The following is a 14,566-nucleotide window of genomic DNA, read 5'->3' on the forward strand; positions in this document are numbered from 1 at the left end:
TTACATTCGTACGACATTCTTAATGTTAAAGTTTTCCAAAGGCGTGGTGTCAGGGTCCTGTCCTTTGTCATTCTGAATAACTATCTGCTGTATAATCCTATCTAGTAGCAGCCAGTACTGAACGGTGTTGCCGCTTCTCTTGTCTAAAAAAGAAAAGAAGGGTGGAAAAATACTTCATGTTGTTTCTAAACTAGGATGAATATGTTTCAACAGCGGTCACCCGCCAGAGCCACAGAACCAGAGATGTTTATAACATCTGCACCAGCACTTCCCAAAGTTTCTGGAATTCTGACATGCGATGATCATTTATATGATTGAGAGGCACTTTCTACCCCTTTCTAAATGTGTTGCAAGGCATATATTTATTTTTTAAATCAAAGTAAGTTTTAATTCATTTCATTTTTAGAATGTCATAATACCCCTTAAGCTGCGTGGAGACACGTTGGACTGTCACAAAAGCAAGGTTTGGAATCCCTGGTGTGCACCCAAGCTAATCAGCGCTGCTCAGAAGACAGAGCTCTTTGGATGATATCCAAACATTCAAAAACACACATGTAAGTCACAAACACACTCACAAGGCATTTGGAGGCAGTGGTGCAGGATGGACATGAAGTGAGGGTAAGCTTCACTATGGGTCAGCCTCTTCCTGGTCAGCTCAAACATCTGAGTTGCACTTTTTGTGTCTATGTGAACCTATTCCGTATGAAAAAGAGATCTAAGTCAACACCCGGTATCCTCAATAGCTGCAACGCAAGGTAAGCAAATCCAAGGCACGCACGGCTAATCCTGCCACTTAGGTAGCAAAACAAAACCCGGATTTTGCTTTTCGGTTGTACCGGTCCATGTCAACTCAACACATGTTACGGCAAGGGAAGCCCATGAGTTCATGAGTTAAATCTGAATAATTGTGACCATACGTACCAGTTCAAATCTTTTGGCAAATTCTAGTTCATCTTCATTTCTGAGCATTTCGAAAAAATCTAAATGCCTGAAATCCAATAAAAGAGAAGCTATTAAAAGTAGAATGTCCTACAAACACAAGCACATAGGAATCAGGACATTAATACTAAGGCCTTTCCTAAATTGTCAGAGATAGCTCTAAAAGAAGTAAGACAAAATTGTGAATGCCTTTGCTTAACTATGTTCTATGGAAAAAAGATACTGAGTGAGATCACAGTAAGACAAGCTTCAAAGCCTAGGATGCCTAGTACACATTAGATAATTAATAAATGTTTATCAAATTCCAACAAAACCAAGTCCAGCTTCTGCTCACAGACTTCTTTTATGGAAAAAGCAAATCCACTTGCCTGACTGATGAATTAAGATCACAAAAGAAATATTCATGCCATTCACCTATTCATTCAAATATTTATGGAGTCCCTACTATGTATTTTAGCAACTGGGGATAATAAGTTTTATGAAGACAAATGTATCAGAGTAAAGGGAATAAAGAATAATGGGAGGGAAGGTGAGTGGTGGACACACACTGGCTGGAACAGGTCTCTTAGAAGGGAGCAATAAGCAATTTGGACATCTGTAGGAAGATCTTTTAATGCTGAGCAAATACCAAGTACAAAGGCCCTGAGGCAAGAGTATTTTGACATGTTCACAGAATATCAAAGAGTGCATGAACGAGGTAGGAGAGCAGTAGGAGAGATCTGAGAGCTGGTGGGAGATCTTAGAAATGGTAAAATGATTGCAAACAAGAGCAAATGAATAAGAAAGTGAAAATTAACTAATGCCTATCAAGGTGCCTCCAAGTTTTATAGTCAATTTTCATAATAGCCCATAAAACATAGTTGTCATCATCATCATCATATATCTTAGGAAAAAAAAAAAAAAACAAAACCACACAACAGGAAGATTCAGAAAGATTGAGTAACTTGACCAGAATATATAGCAAGTGAAAGAGGTAAGACAAGAATGTGGGTTCAGCCTGATGCCAGAACCCACATGAGGTTCTCCACACAATGTGCTGCTTCCTTCACGGAGAAAGTCTTAATAGAAAAGCATCATAGTTGAACTAACAGTCTGGGGCCAGCTCCTTATGCTACACAAAGCTCACATGTAGTTCACAGGCTAGTGCTACACATACGGAAAAAGCTTGAGAATGATCTCAGATGAGAACAGTCTGACTTACCTATCTAATGTTGAATTTTCATGTTCCCTTAATTTATCTATTACAGGTTGAATTCCTAACATCAGAAATTCATAGCGAAGATGAAGTCTAAAGTCCAAACTTTCCTGAAAGTGAAAGGGTGATAAAATACATATTTATGCTTTTTGGACTACATAGTAATCTTTTTTTTTTTTTAACATTATTCTTCAATAATACATGTTTTCAATAGCAGTATGGAAGGTTCTTACCACCCCAGCGCCTTGGCTCAGCACTGCGTTGATGAAGGACATGATGGCAGTCTTGAGACTCACTTCATCTCGATACCGCCCTGTGCTTTTATCCAAGTCATTGATTAATGTCTACCAAGGACACAAATATAGAAACAAAGGACTGAATCACTAATTGTACATTCATTTTATTAATTCTTATACTCAGAAGTAAATTTTTAAAAATCTCGTGTTTAGTCAGAATTACATGGATCTATAGAAAGCCATCTTTTATTTTTCTTAAAATTAGTTCAAAAAACTCTTTCAAAATTCCTGCATCACATACATCCATATATGTATGTATGTGTGTGTGTGTGTGTATATACACACACACACACACACACACACACACAAAATACATATTTTGTCTGCTTTGTCAACTCAGCTCTTTATATTTGAGCATAAATATGGTGACATAATCCCACTGTATATATTAATACTAAATCAAGAATGGTAACCTATAAAAATTTCAGGGAACACTGCATTTCATGGAATCAAAAGATATATGCTACATGATGTGTAGAAAGCAGGGCCACATTTTCAAGTTCAGTAAATCTAAAATCCCAGATTGATTAACTATAGAAAGCATCTTCTACTCTGGTACTAAAACCCAAAAGGACAGAAAGACTGGAAGACATAGTGTGAGTAATCATCACAGGGGGAAATAAGTCATGTTCCCCTTCAGGGCCAGGAAGGCAGCTGTCAAAAGGGGTGAGTGACCAAGTGGCAAGGGAGCATGCCCACCTGAAAGCGGGTTCTTTCACTGGCATACTTCTGGTAGTGCAGCATGGCCTGCAGAACCTTCTTGTGACCCCCGGGAACCAGGCACACGGCGCCCAAGATTTCCAGCACGGCCACCTTTGTTTTAATGTTCTCTGTGCTCAGACTCTGAGCAATCACGTTTATACTCTCAGAGTGAGCCAGGACATGAGCCCGGCCTTGAGAGTTGTTCATTAGCGCCTTTATACAACCAATGAGAGAGGTATGTATTCGAGACTCTGAGGTCTCGTAGTCCATGGTCTTTAGAAAGTTGAGAATACATGACAGGCCATCCAAGTCAATGAATCTGGTTACAAACCTGTCAGGAGAAGAAGGTTAAAATGTATCAGACTTCAGTTTATTTGGAATTTTCTAATAGCCCTTAATGGAAAAGTTTTGCAGGGACAGGAGGAAGGAAGACATAAGTCCTGAGCACCAAAGATCTACACTGATGAAGTCTTCTTAATTCCTGGCCTCTTCCTCTGCACAAACCCAATGGTCAGGTCTCTCATAAAGGTAAAATAATCTCTATTTGAGATACAAAGATCTCAGCTGATACAAAGAACCAATTAACAGATCATACAACCATAGAAACTCAGGAACAGGAAGACACTCAGAATATGTGTCTTAAGTTAAAGTCATCTGCTGATCCCGTGTTGTTATAGCATTCAGCCCCTAGATACCTTTACGTTAACCCCTGACCCATATCAATGAATGTCAAAGAGCATCCTTAAATTCTAGAATTTTTGCTTGTCAAAAGGTGAAAATCTATATTATTAACATTCTGCAGCAAATCTCTTCTTTTGTAGGACATGCTGCTGGAATCCCAATATATAAAATAATAGCAATTCTTTGTCACTGCTAATTAATTTAATTGACATCTATAGTGCTTATTTACTGTAAAGTCAGTGAGAATAATTCACAATATGCATATGCATTTGAAGTCTCTGAAAATTTCAGAAGTAACACAACTTGCTTATACGACTGCACCAGAAATTTCCAAATTTATTTTGCCTTGGATACCCATTAACATCTGAGAATGCAAAACACACACAAATAGGGAAACATTGATGTAGTTAGGATTGGCTAGAAAACCTGTGTCACACAACTACACAGAATTTTTGATAAGTCAATAGGTTTTTCTTAGTATTTTATAGTTAAATAAAGAAAATGTAATCTTTATTTTTCCAGCCATTTCATGCAATCACACAACCCAGATGGAGCCCAATTGGTTGAATCAATTGGCTTCTTTCATAGCACCTATGTTAATGAAATGTAACTAGAAACACCCCAACATCTCACCAAACCTAATTAATGGAAAATGAAGGCATGGGAGACACACAGAAAAGGCTGACTACCTATCATGGTTTTTTTTTTTTTAATTTTTATTTATTTTTCAGAGGGAGAGACAGAGCGAGAATAGGGGAGGGGCACAGAGAGAGGGAGACACAGAATCTGAAGCAGGCTCCAGGCTCTGAGTTGTCAGCACAGAGCCTGACACAGGGCTGGAACTTACAAACCTGTGAGATCATGACCTGAGCGGAAGTCAGACGCTTAACTGACTGAGCCACCCAGGTGCCCCCATCATTTTTTAGTAACAGTTTTATTGAGATATAACTCACAAGCCATAAAATTCATACTTTCAAATGTACAATTCAGTGATATGCAGAGATGTACAACCATTGACATCATCTGATTAAAAAATTAAAAAAATTTTTTTAATCTTTATTTATTTTTGAGAGAGAGAGAGACAGAGTGCAAGTAGAGGAGGAACAGAGAGAGAGGGAGACACAGAATTCGAAGCAGGCTCTAGGCTCTGAGCTGTCAGCATAGAGCCCGATGCGGGGCTTGAATTCATGAACCATGAGATCATGACCTGAGTTGAAGTCAGATGCTTAACCAATTGAGCCACCCAGGCATCCCCCCCAATTTTTTTTAATGTTTATTTATTTAAAATTTTTGTTTAAGTTTACTTATTTTTGAGAGAGAGAAAGAGAGCACGAGAGGGGAGGGGCAGAGAGTAAGAGGGAGACCCAGAATCTGAGAAGCAGGCTCCAGGCTCTGAGCTGTCAGCACAGAGCCTGATGCGGGGCTGGAACCCACAAACTGTGAGATCATGACCTGAGCTGAAGTCAGACACTTAACCAACTAAGCCACCCAGGCACCACAATGTTTGTTTATTTTTGAGAGTGTGAGAGAGAGAGACAGAGCATGAGCAAGGGAGGGGCAGATAGAGAAGGAAACACAGAATCTGAAGCAAGCTCCAGGCTCTGAGCTGTCAGCACAGAGCCCAATGCAGGGCTCAAACTCACAGACTGCGAGGTCATGACCTGAGCTGAAGTCGGACACTTAACCGACTGAGCCACCCAGGCGCCCTGACATCATCTGATTTTAGAACACTCTAATCATCTCCAAAAGACCATTTCCCCCTCACCCCAATCCTAAGCAACCACTAATCTTTCTGTCTGTATGGATTGGCCTTTTCTGGATCTTCCGTATAAATGGAATCATATACTATGTTGCCTTCTGTATATCTGGCTTCTTTCGCTTTGCATAAATATTTTCAAGGCTCATCCATGTTGCAGCATGTACCAATATTCTATTCTATTTCAATATTCTATTGTATTCAGGGCCAAATAATATTCCATTGTATGGATATATCACATTCTATTTATCCATTTATGAGCTGATAGAATTTGGGTTGTTTCTACTTTTTGGCCATGAGGAATACTGCTAACATGAACACTCCTGCATGGGTGTTTGTGAGACAGGTTTTCATTTCCCTTAGCTATATACTGAGGAATATAATTGTCAGATGATACGGCGATACTACGTTAAACAGTATGAGCGACTGCCCCACTGTTTTCCAAAGTGGCTGAACCATTTTACATTCCCACCAGCAGTGCACCTGCAACGAATACTTGCTAGTCTCTTTTTTTATTTTAGCCATCTTAACAGCTGTCTGCATATCTTCTAATTGAAGAAAATCAATTCATTCAATGTTTAACGATTAAAGTATTTCACTTATGTTCAATTGCATGCATTTAAGACATCCTTGAAAGTTTGGCTATTTCAGGAAAAAAGAAGAAAGAAGGGTACAAAAGAAGGGAGAAAAGAAGAAAAAAAGAAGAGTGATAAGTAGCACATGCTACCCAGAAAAGAATTACCTCATTGGTTTTGTCCTCAGTGCTGTTTTCAAACTCTCTATAGTTTTACTTCTCTCTTCTTCCTCTTCCTTCTCTAAAGCCAGGAGGGATTTTCTCTATGCAAAGAAAATCGAAGTTACCTCTTCAAATTCTATGATTTAGTTAGGGTACAAGCAAGACAAGCCTACAGATTCATGCTATTATCACTTTTAAGACAAATAAATAAGTAATAAATCTATAATCAAGATAATTACAAAACCAAAATATAGAGTAAAAGTACTAAGAATTTCAGATTTATTATCTCTGCTAGAAGTTCTTTCAAATTATAAAGCTTTAAGAAACATTTAGAAATCTTTGGTACAGATTGCAGTTTGTCTGACTATAGTTGTAAATGACTCTGTAACTACACTCTAATGAGGATATAACTATTTATATTTTATAGAAAGAGGATTGGGCCTGCAGTTAAATACAGTATTCTGGCAACTAAAGTTAGTAACATTATCACACTATCAAACCAAGGCAATATGTGTAATCCTCAAGCCAAAAAGTGTAATCTTTTACACTCTGTCACATTAAATTATTTAAGAAGGGCAATGAACTCCGATATGATACTAAGTTGGACAATTCCTTCAGACTAAGATTTAAGCTTTAGAAATGATTCAACACCATTTGGAAATTTGGCTACAGAGTGTGTGTGGGTGAGTAGGTGGGGGTGGTGGGGGGGGGGGGGGGGGGGGGGGGGGGGGAGGTGGGGGTGGGGGGGGGGGGGGGGGGGGGGGTGGTGGTGGTGGTGGTGGAGGATGAGGAGGAGGAGTGTGTTTACGCTTTCCCTACACAGGGATCTTTTGAGCAGTGCTTCCCAAACTTTAACGTGGACACGAATTATCCGGGGACCTTGTTAAAATGTGGGTTCTGACATGGTATGTCTGGAGTGAAGCCCGTGGTGCTCCATTGCTGACTAGTTTCCATGTGGTGCTGATGCTGCAGGTATATATGGACCTCACTTTGAAGAATGAGGCACAAGGAAGCAGACCTCGGCTGACATCACGGCCATGGATGCCAGTCAAGTTTATACTTGTTAAACAGTCTTTTCTAGTCCTTTGAGTCCATGATCACTCAGTTGTACTAAAAGTATCCCCAAATCTTAATGGCCTCAGGTATACTCCACCCACAGAACTACTGGTTCCTTGTCTTCATCCTATTCTGAACATGTGCTTTTCTAATTCAGTCTCCCTACCTGTTTCTAATTCTGATTAAGTGCATGGCTGGGAAACAGTCTGGAGTATTGCTTGGGGGGGGGGGCGCGGTGGAGGGGGGTTGGCTCTTATCCATGTGTCTCAATGATCCAGTCTCTCCCTTTCTTTCAGGATCACAAATCATCAAAGAGTGGCTTTACTTACTTCTTTTAAGTTAATAGTATCAGCACTGAGTAACTAAATGTTAACTGAAGCCTAAATTTGACTTCATGACTAGGAGGGGGTAAACCTCCAAACAAACAAATGTATCAGTATCATTTAAGGCAACTGAAATAAAAATCCGTAAAATCTTGTTTTTCAAACTGGTTATTGTTTCTGCTGACACCGTCCTCTTGCTTGGTGATGCGCCTAGACAGCTGTGACCAATGGATGGTAGGGGAAGAGGCGATGTGCAGAAATAGCCAATAAATTTCTTCAGAGCTCTAGGAGATGTATTCCCTGGAAAATTCAACATGAATCCAGCCAAGTATGTTTAATCCCCTAAGGCAAAGCTGAACTTGTTTAGACTCTTAAGCAATCACTTTTTGAATCTGCAGCTCAGAATAAAGCCGTTCATGAACATCACTGCTCGTTCCTAAACTTAATCACACAGAGACATACATTTCTTATTATGGTTCACTAATTCTAAAGAAAGATGTATGTATTTACTCTTTTAACAATCTTGGAGAGGGTGAAACATCTGAATAAAGACAGACTACATTAAGTCTCTCCCTAGTAGAGCTGGGAGATTTATGAAAAGTCAAGAAAATTAAATTGGAATTTCCTTTCCCAGTATAAGGACCATTACCTTCCTCTCAAAACAGAGGTGACATACTCTTTTCTGCATGTGATGCAATTAGATTTGATTCTAAGACTGTGTTTGTTGTACTGAGAAAACTGAGGATATGTAGATGGACGTGTCGCTGTAATGTGACTTTTCAACATAATTTATATAAAGTCGAAAGTTTTCAAGCTTCACGTGTAGGAAGAAGGCTTGGTTTGCAGCTTTTTGTAGAAAAAGAAGCTAAGCCCACCTTTCTAAATAAAGATGGCTGCCAGGCTAAACATCTAGCGTGCACCTTGGTCTACACAGCCCAGGCTTGTGGTAGCCTCCTGGGGTGCTCTATGCACTTACCAAATCCCTGCTCACTTGAGAAGTGGGCAAAAGACAAAGTGTGTGCTGGCAGAGGATGTTCTGATGAAGGCTACTAAGCTGTACATTGGAACATGCAAGTCTGAGAAAGATGGACAAACCAAGCACAGAAATCATTCTTGGCTGGGAGTCTGGAACCAAGCTCCTGTTTGAGACATTGCACTTGTGTGAAGTCAATAAGCCAGTCGGCTAAGCACGCTGCACTTCACCTCACATCTTCCTCCTTGAGAGCGCAGAGGAGAAGCCACATACAAAGGAGGGCCAGGTCCTTCTCGAACCTGTTGGGCTGTACTTTTATTACACTGTTTTTCACTCTTTAAAAGCCAACCGATCACTCAGGGGTCCTTTCAAGAACAAAGCATTCTTGTGAAGAGGCTTACGTAAAGTAACTGAACTTGTTCCACAAACAGCTTCGCAGACCAGTAAGTGCTGCAGTTCTCGACCTGGACAGTTCATCAGACTCTGGAGGCATTAACGGAAACAGATGCCTGCCCCACCTCAGAAAAGTTGGAGGTGGGGTGGGGGTGGGGGAGGGTGGGATCACCAGGCCTCTGGTACTTGCCAAAGGGTTTTAAAACTGAATTAGTGAGAGGCAAATTAGAAAGGAATCTGTGAGCTCAGACTGATAGGTTTAAATTCCAGCTCTACTGTTTCCTAATTAGATGACCTTGGGCAAGGTAACCTTTCTCCAAGTCCTGACTCCTTATCTATCAACAGCACTTATAGCACTGGGTGCTTATAAGGATTTAAAACAACATATAAAGTGCCTGTTATACTGCCTGTCACATGCTTCACACTCAATGGCAGTAGCTGCTGTTGACACCGAAGACAATGGATGATAACAACGTGGATAATGCCCCTCCAACAAATCTCTAAAGCTAGAGAGCTGCCAGGCCAGCTGCCAGGCCATGAAAGGATATGGAAGGATATGGAAGAGCTGTATGTGTTTCCAGTCCCCAGGGACAATGTCTCGGGCTTTCTGCTGTGTGTGATTGGGACTTCTCCAATACAGTTATCAGAGAGATCAGCCAGAACTATAGGAGGAGGTGGTGGCAACACATTTGGTGAGAAAGACAGAAAATTCAGCATAGGGTTTTTGGTCTCATCAGAACTCCTTGTTCTTTACATATACAGGAGTTCTAAGGTCTCATTGACTCATGAGCTGTTACTGCTTTTTGCCTTTAACCCTAGACAGATGCCAGCTCTGTTCTTAAAGGAGCATTAGAAAGCTTTGTTAGTTGTTAAACAGAAAGAATAGCCAAGTGACTGACGATTTAATTGCCTTGAGACACTCTTGGAGAGGACTTCGGATTAGGAAACAAATATAATTAAAATGTAGATGACTCATGAATGTAGCAAAAGGTTGTCCAAGGAGCTGGCCAAGGGAGAAAGGAGGCTCTTAAAGAAGTGCCTCATATTGGCACATCACAGACCTTCTAGTGCAGGAAATGAGCCAGGCTGACTCCATACAAGGCATGGGTTAAGTCACTAAAGGACAAATTAACCTAACTGCCCCCAAAATTTGAAGGAAAGAAAATGCCATGGTATTTAGTACTTCTCCATTGATAGAAGTGAATTCATTAACGAAGAAGCAACTTCTTCCCTTGTTACATCAAACAATGCTGACTTAATTAGAAAGAAAGACAGCCTGCCCACAGCTCTTTTTTTTCCCCCACTCTAACAGCCAGAGCAAGAATTGAGAATACAATCTTCACACGCAGGAAATGTAAATGGCTCCTAAATTATTACTGCTTAGGTGATACACAGAAAATCCCTGATGGTCACCACAAGCCTCACATTCTGCTAACATATTCATACAAATGCTGAGATCACCCTTTTCTCATTTCTGCCACTGTGCAGGATGCCTTATCCTGGATGGCTGTGGAGGTTATTTTCTGCTTTTAGACTAGAACTCCTCAGGGCAAAAGCTTAGCAGTTTCTTCTATAATTTATACAGCCCCGTTCACATTTACCAGGCTGTTTATTATTCATTGTGCAACAGCAGAAGTATCTTCAAAGGAAAAACTAGAAAAGAGGAAGTTACTAAAAGTGAAGCCCTCTGAAAGTTTAGTAAAAGTGGGAGTGATTCATATATTCTAGCCAGTTTTTAACGTTTGCAGCAGAAGCAGCAGCAAAATATTAGACAATGTTTTTAAAAATGTCTGCCCTAAGTCTTAAGAAGCTAACTCTCCAAAAAGGCTCAGCGGGAGGAGGAAAGGAAGAGGTAGAGGAAAGTATTTGTCATGGAAGCTATCATTTTGCTTGGATATTATAAACTCAAAGTTGAATCTAACAGAGTGACTCTTAAAATCACGAGACTGTTCCGCTGTGGGCAATCTCCGGTTTTTATCAACATGAGCAGGATTTGAGCTGCTAACACTCAGAGGTTGACGACTCGTTTTCTGCTGCGTATCTTAGCTGGGATCGATAGGTGCCCTTCAAGCTGCTCAGAACGCGGATATTACAGAGACGTCCATGTGATAAAGATGCGTATTTCAGATACTGAGAATGGATTTCAAGCAATTATTTAACCAAAGATTTCCCACGGACATCTCGGCATAATTATTGTGCCTCTTCATTCAACCACTTATTCCATAGACTCCTTTTGTTAATTTAACAGAGTAAAAGAGTACCTGGCTGCCCTGTGAAATCAAGAATCCAGGAACTTAGTTAGGCAAGTCCTCAGTGAAAAGAGAATGGGAGGAGAAGAGAGAAGGAATAGTTTCATTGCATTACCTTTAAATGGCATTAACTTGTAGAATAGTGCTGCTATAACAAAGCTCCAAATGATCGGTAAGAGCAATTGCAAGTTAAAGTTGAACATAAGCCAGAGTTAAGATTACGTTTCCTCTTATAACATTAAACTCACTTGTATTTTAGTGTGTGCTGATTTTATGTAAAACATATTGGAAAAAAATCATTTTGCCAAGTACCACTTCTGCCCTCCTTTCCCCCGCCCCCTGCAGCCGCCACCAACACTGAGTGTTTGGAATGGAGTTTGGAAAGATGATGACATTTGGTAGTTCTTACTCAAGAGAATTTCCGGCGCAATTGTGTGACAAATTTGCATTTTACATTGTGCTACTGAACAGAAAGTATACCTACAGCAGCCATGGAATTGAGCTGATCAATGTAGAATTCAGGCCAACTTGTTGCTCCCTTGTTTTCTTCCTGGTCCTAGATAGAAAGAAAAAAAAGTAACACACAGCCAGATATGTACACACAATGGCCATAAGCACATCTGACTTTCACAGCATCTAGGCAGTGGCCTACATAGAAGACACTAGAAGACAATGAGATCGAAGATATCTGTCTTCAAATGTTGGCTTTAATCAGCTGACTGTCCACTTGGCTAGACACAAGACAGTGCGAAAGTCAGAGTTAGGGGTGACAAGGGGACATTTTCTGAACCATGCATCAAGAGAAATTTACTATTTTATCACTTTTGTAGCGTATATTTTTTAAAAACTGTAGACACAGGGCATAAAACACTGTATTAGTTCCAGGTGTACAACGTAGTGATGCGACATTTCTAAACAATACGGAATGGCAACCACAGTAAGTCTAGTTAGCATCTGTCACCACAAAAGTTGTTACGGTGTTATTGACTGTAGGAGGATTTAAGTGGGAACTCAGCCACACCATGTTATGATACTGCTTTCCTTCGGGGACACAATAGTACTGGGAAGGGCACAGTGTGTTTTGTGAGGAGAAAGGATCTCACAGAGGATCTCTGTGTCACACTGGGGACAGTATTGCTCAATTATATGTCTGGATGAAATCCACAAAAGAAGGAAAGTTGTCTTAAAAAATGACCACAGGATTCGGCCAGTTGTTAATTAAACTTTTTTAGTTAGTTTATTCAGACTCCAGAAGACAGTAAAAATTTCGAAGGGTTTCATTTGATGTAACCAAAACTAGGTACTGCTTCAGATGAGAAGGTAGAACAAAGCCGGACAGTGGATGGGAAGTAGTAAAATGAACACACATTACTCATCTTACAGAACAGGGTGACATGAAGCCAGCACCAGGGCCCTCAGGGCTTCTGTGGATGGCAGCTCCCTGCCAGCCTGAACCCTCACCTCCCCCCAAAATTAGGGGGCTGTGGCTTCGGCTCCACGGCAACACTGAGCTCATCAGAAGACGGCATTGGAGTTGGGGCTTTCCAGGCATGTTTGCAAACCTATGTGGCTGTAAGTCATTTGTGTGATCAAACAGACTCAGAGGGCAACTTCAGTCTTTAGCTTCACATTCAGAGAGCACCTCGGTACAACTGCTATTCCCTGTCCCCTTGGGGAAGGTGCTGGGCCAGGTACATTGCTACAAGACAATGAAGTAGTCACTACCCATTAACTGATGTCAAGAATCTCAGTCCTTGAGATAGCAGTTTCAAGGTGGGACTTTTCATTTCAGTCCTATACTTTATCTCAAAAACACTTTTTCTAAGCAAATCTTTTGAGGCAGGTCTATGGGGTGAGATAAAAGAAATGTCATTTCAAAACTATTCTTTTTTTTTAAGTGTATTTATTTGAGAGAGAGAGAGAGAAAGAGAGAGAGAGAGAGAGAGAGAGAGAGAGAGAGAGAGAGAATCTCAAGCAGGCTCTGTGAGGTTAGTGCAAGAGCCCCATGTGGGGCTCAAACCGGCAAAACCGTGAGATTATGACCTGAGCCGAAATCAAGAGTTGGATGCTTACCCAAATGAGCCACCCAGGTGCCGCCCCGCCCCACCCCCCGCTTTTAAAAAATGTTTATTTGTTTTTGAGAAGGGGGAGGGACAGAGAGAGAGGGGGACAGAAGATCCGAAGCAGGCTCTGGGCTGACAGAAGAGGCCCCAATGTGGGGCTTGAACTCGAGAACTGTGAGATCATGAGCTGAGCGTAAGTCAGAGGCTTAACCAACTGAGTCACCCAGGTGCCTCTCAAAACTATTCTTTAAGTAGTCACAAAAAGAAGGCAAAGTAATCAGTGCTTACGGTGCCTTAAAGGCTGGCAGTAAAGAATATCGGAACTCATCTGGAGACTGAACAAGCCAGATGATGGGGACAAAGGCTATAGCAGCAGCTTTGAAGTTAGACTGTATTACACTTGCACGGTTTTAAAAAGCTTAAGAAATCTGATGAGTTTTTAGAACAGTCCTTGACTATTATTTAACATGTTAACAAAATAGTTACAATGGCAGTGTAAATGCTGAACCCTTCTCTCCTCCTAAAATGGAGAATTAAAGTTAGCAAAACCCCAGTTACCAATGCATTCAGCAAGCCAAAACCCACAGTGATAGCCAACGGTATTTGAACCTATAAAATGAAATAGAAGGTGCCAGGTCTTTCTAGTCCCTCAAACTAGGGCAAATGTCCAAAACTACAACAAAATTCTGTCCCCTGTCTGGGGTCCCATGAGAGCCCATCTGTTGTAAGCTTAATAGTCGCAGTTAACAGAGCAGGAGACCATTTTAGAAGCTGAAGATTAGCAAAGGGAGAGAAATCTTTACACTTTGGAAATGCTTTAATAAGGTAAACATATTAAGAGTAGACCTAGATACTGTAGTCAAAATAGGGGGAAGACAGCTTCATTTTTATTTCACATGCCTCAGTGCTGAGAAAATCAAATGAGCTAACGTATATAAAAGCTTCTCGTAAAAGTACTGTTATCACTATATTCCTGGGGGTGATCCTCAGAGTTCTTCATTTTGGCAACGTGTCTCCAGTTTCCTCTGTGCGATCCTGGTTCTTCTACACAGATGTGTGCTCCAGGAGCCAAGTGAAACACATCTGCGAATCAACTCTCTGTTCCTATGTCGTGCGGCTGCTGTTATGCAGAGACACAGGCCGGGAAGAGATGAATGCAATTGTTCTCGGGGGTCCCCCCCAAAAGAGCACGGGACACTGAGAC

At 40.9% G+C, this 14,566-nt stretch overlaps 1 protein-coding gene across 2 annotated transcripts in view; it reads right to left on the reverse strand.

Annotated features, from left to right (window-relative positions):
• Positions 1 to 14,566, reverse strand: part of DAAM1 (dishevelled associated activator of morphogenesis 1) — a 176,766-nt gene that overhangs the window by 47,390 nt on the left and 114,810 nt on the right. For both annotated transcript variants that reach the window (XM_049612660.1, XM_049612661.1), the window contains exons 4-11: positions 11,784 to 11,855; positions 6,312 to 6,406; positions 3,130 to 3,463; positions 2,368 to 2,478; positions 2,141 to 2,244; positions 922 to 988; positions 576 to 693; positions 5 to 143 (exon numbers count right to left, since the gene is read on the reverse strand). In XM_049612660.1, coding sequence (XP_049468617.1) covers positions 5 to 143; positions 576 to 693; positions 922 to 988; positions 2,141 to 2,244; positions 2,368 to 2,478; positions 3,130 to 3,463; positions 6,312 to 6,406; positions 11,784 to 11,855 — 1,040 coding nt within the window. The remainder of the gene's footprint in view (positions 1 to 4; positions 144 to 575; positions 694 to 921; positions 989 to 2,140; positions 2,245 to 2,367; positions 2,479 to 3,129; positions 3,464 to 6,311; positions 6,407 to 11,783; positions 11,856 to 14,566) is intronic.

Source organism: Panthera uncia, assembly GCF_023721935.1.
Source record: "Panthera uncia isolate 11264 chromosome B3 unlocalized genomic scaffold, Puncia_PCG_1.0 HiC_scaffold_1, whole genome shotgun sequence".
Taxonomy (NCBI): Eukaryota; Metazoa; Chordata; class Mammalia; order Carnivora; family Felidae; genus Panthera; species Panthera uncia.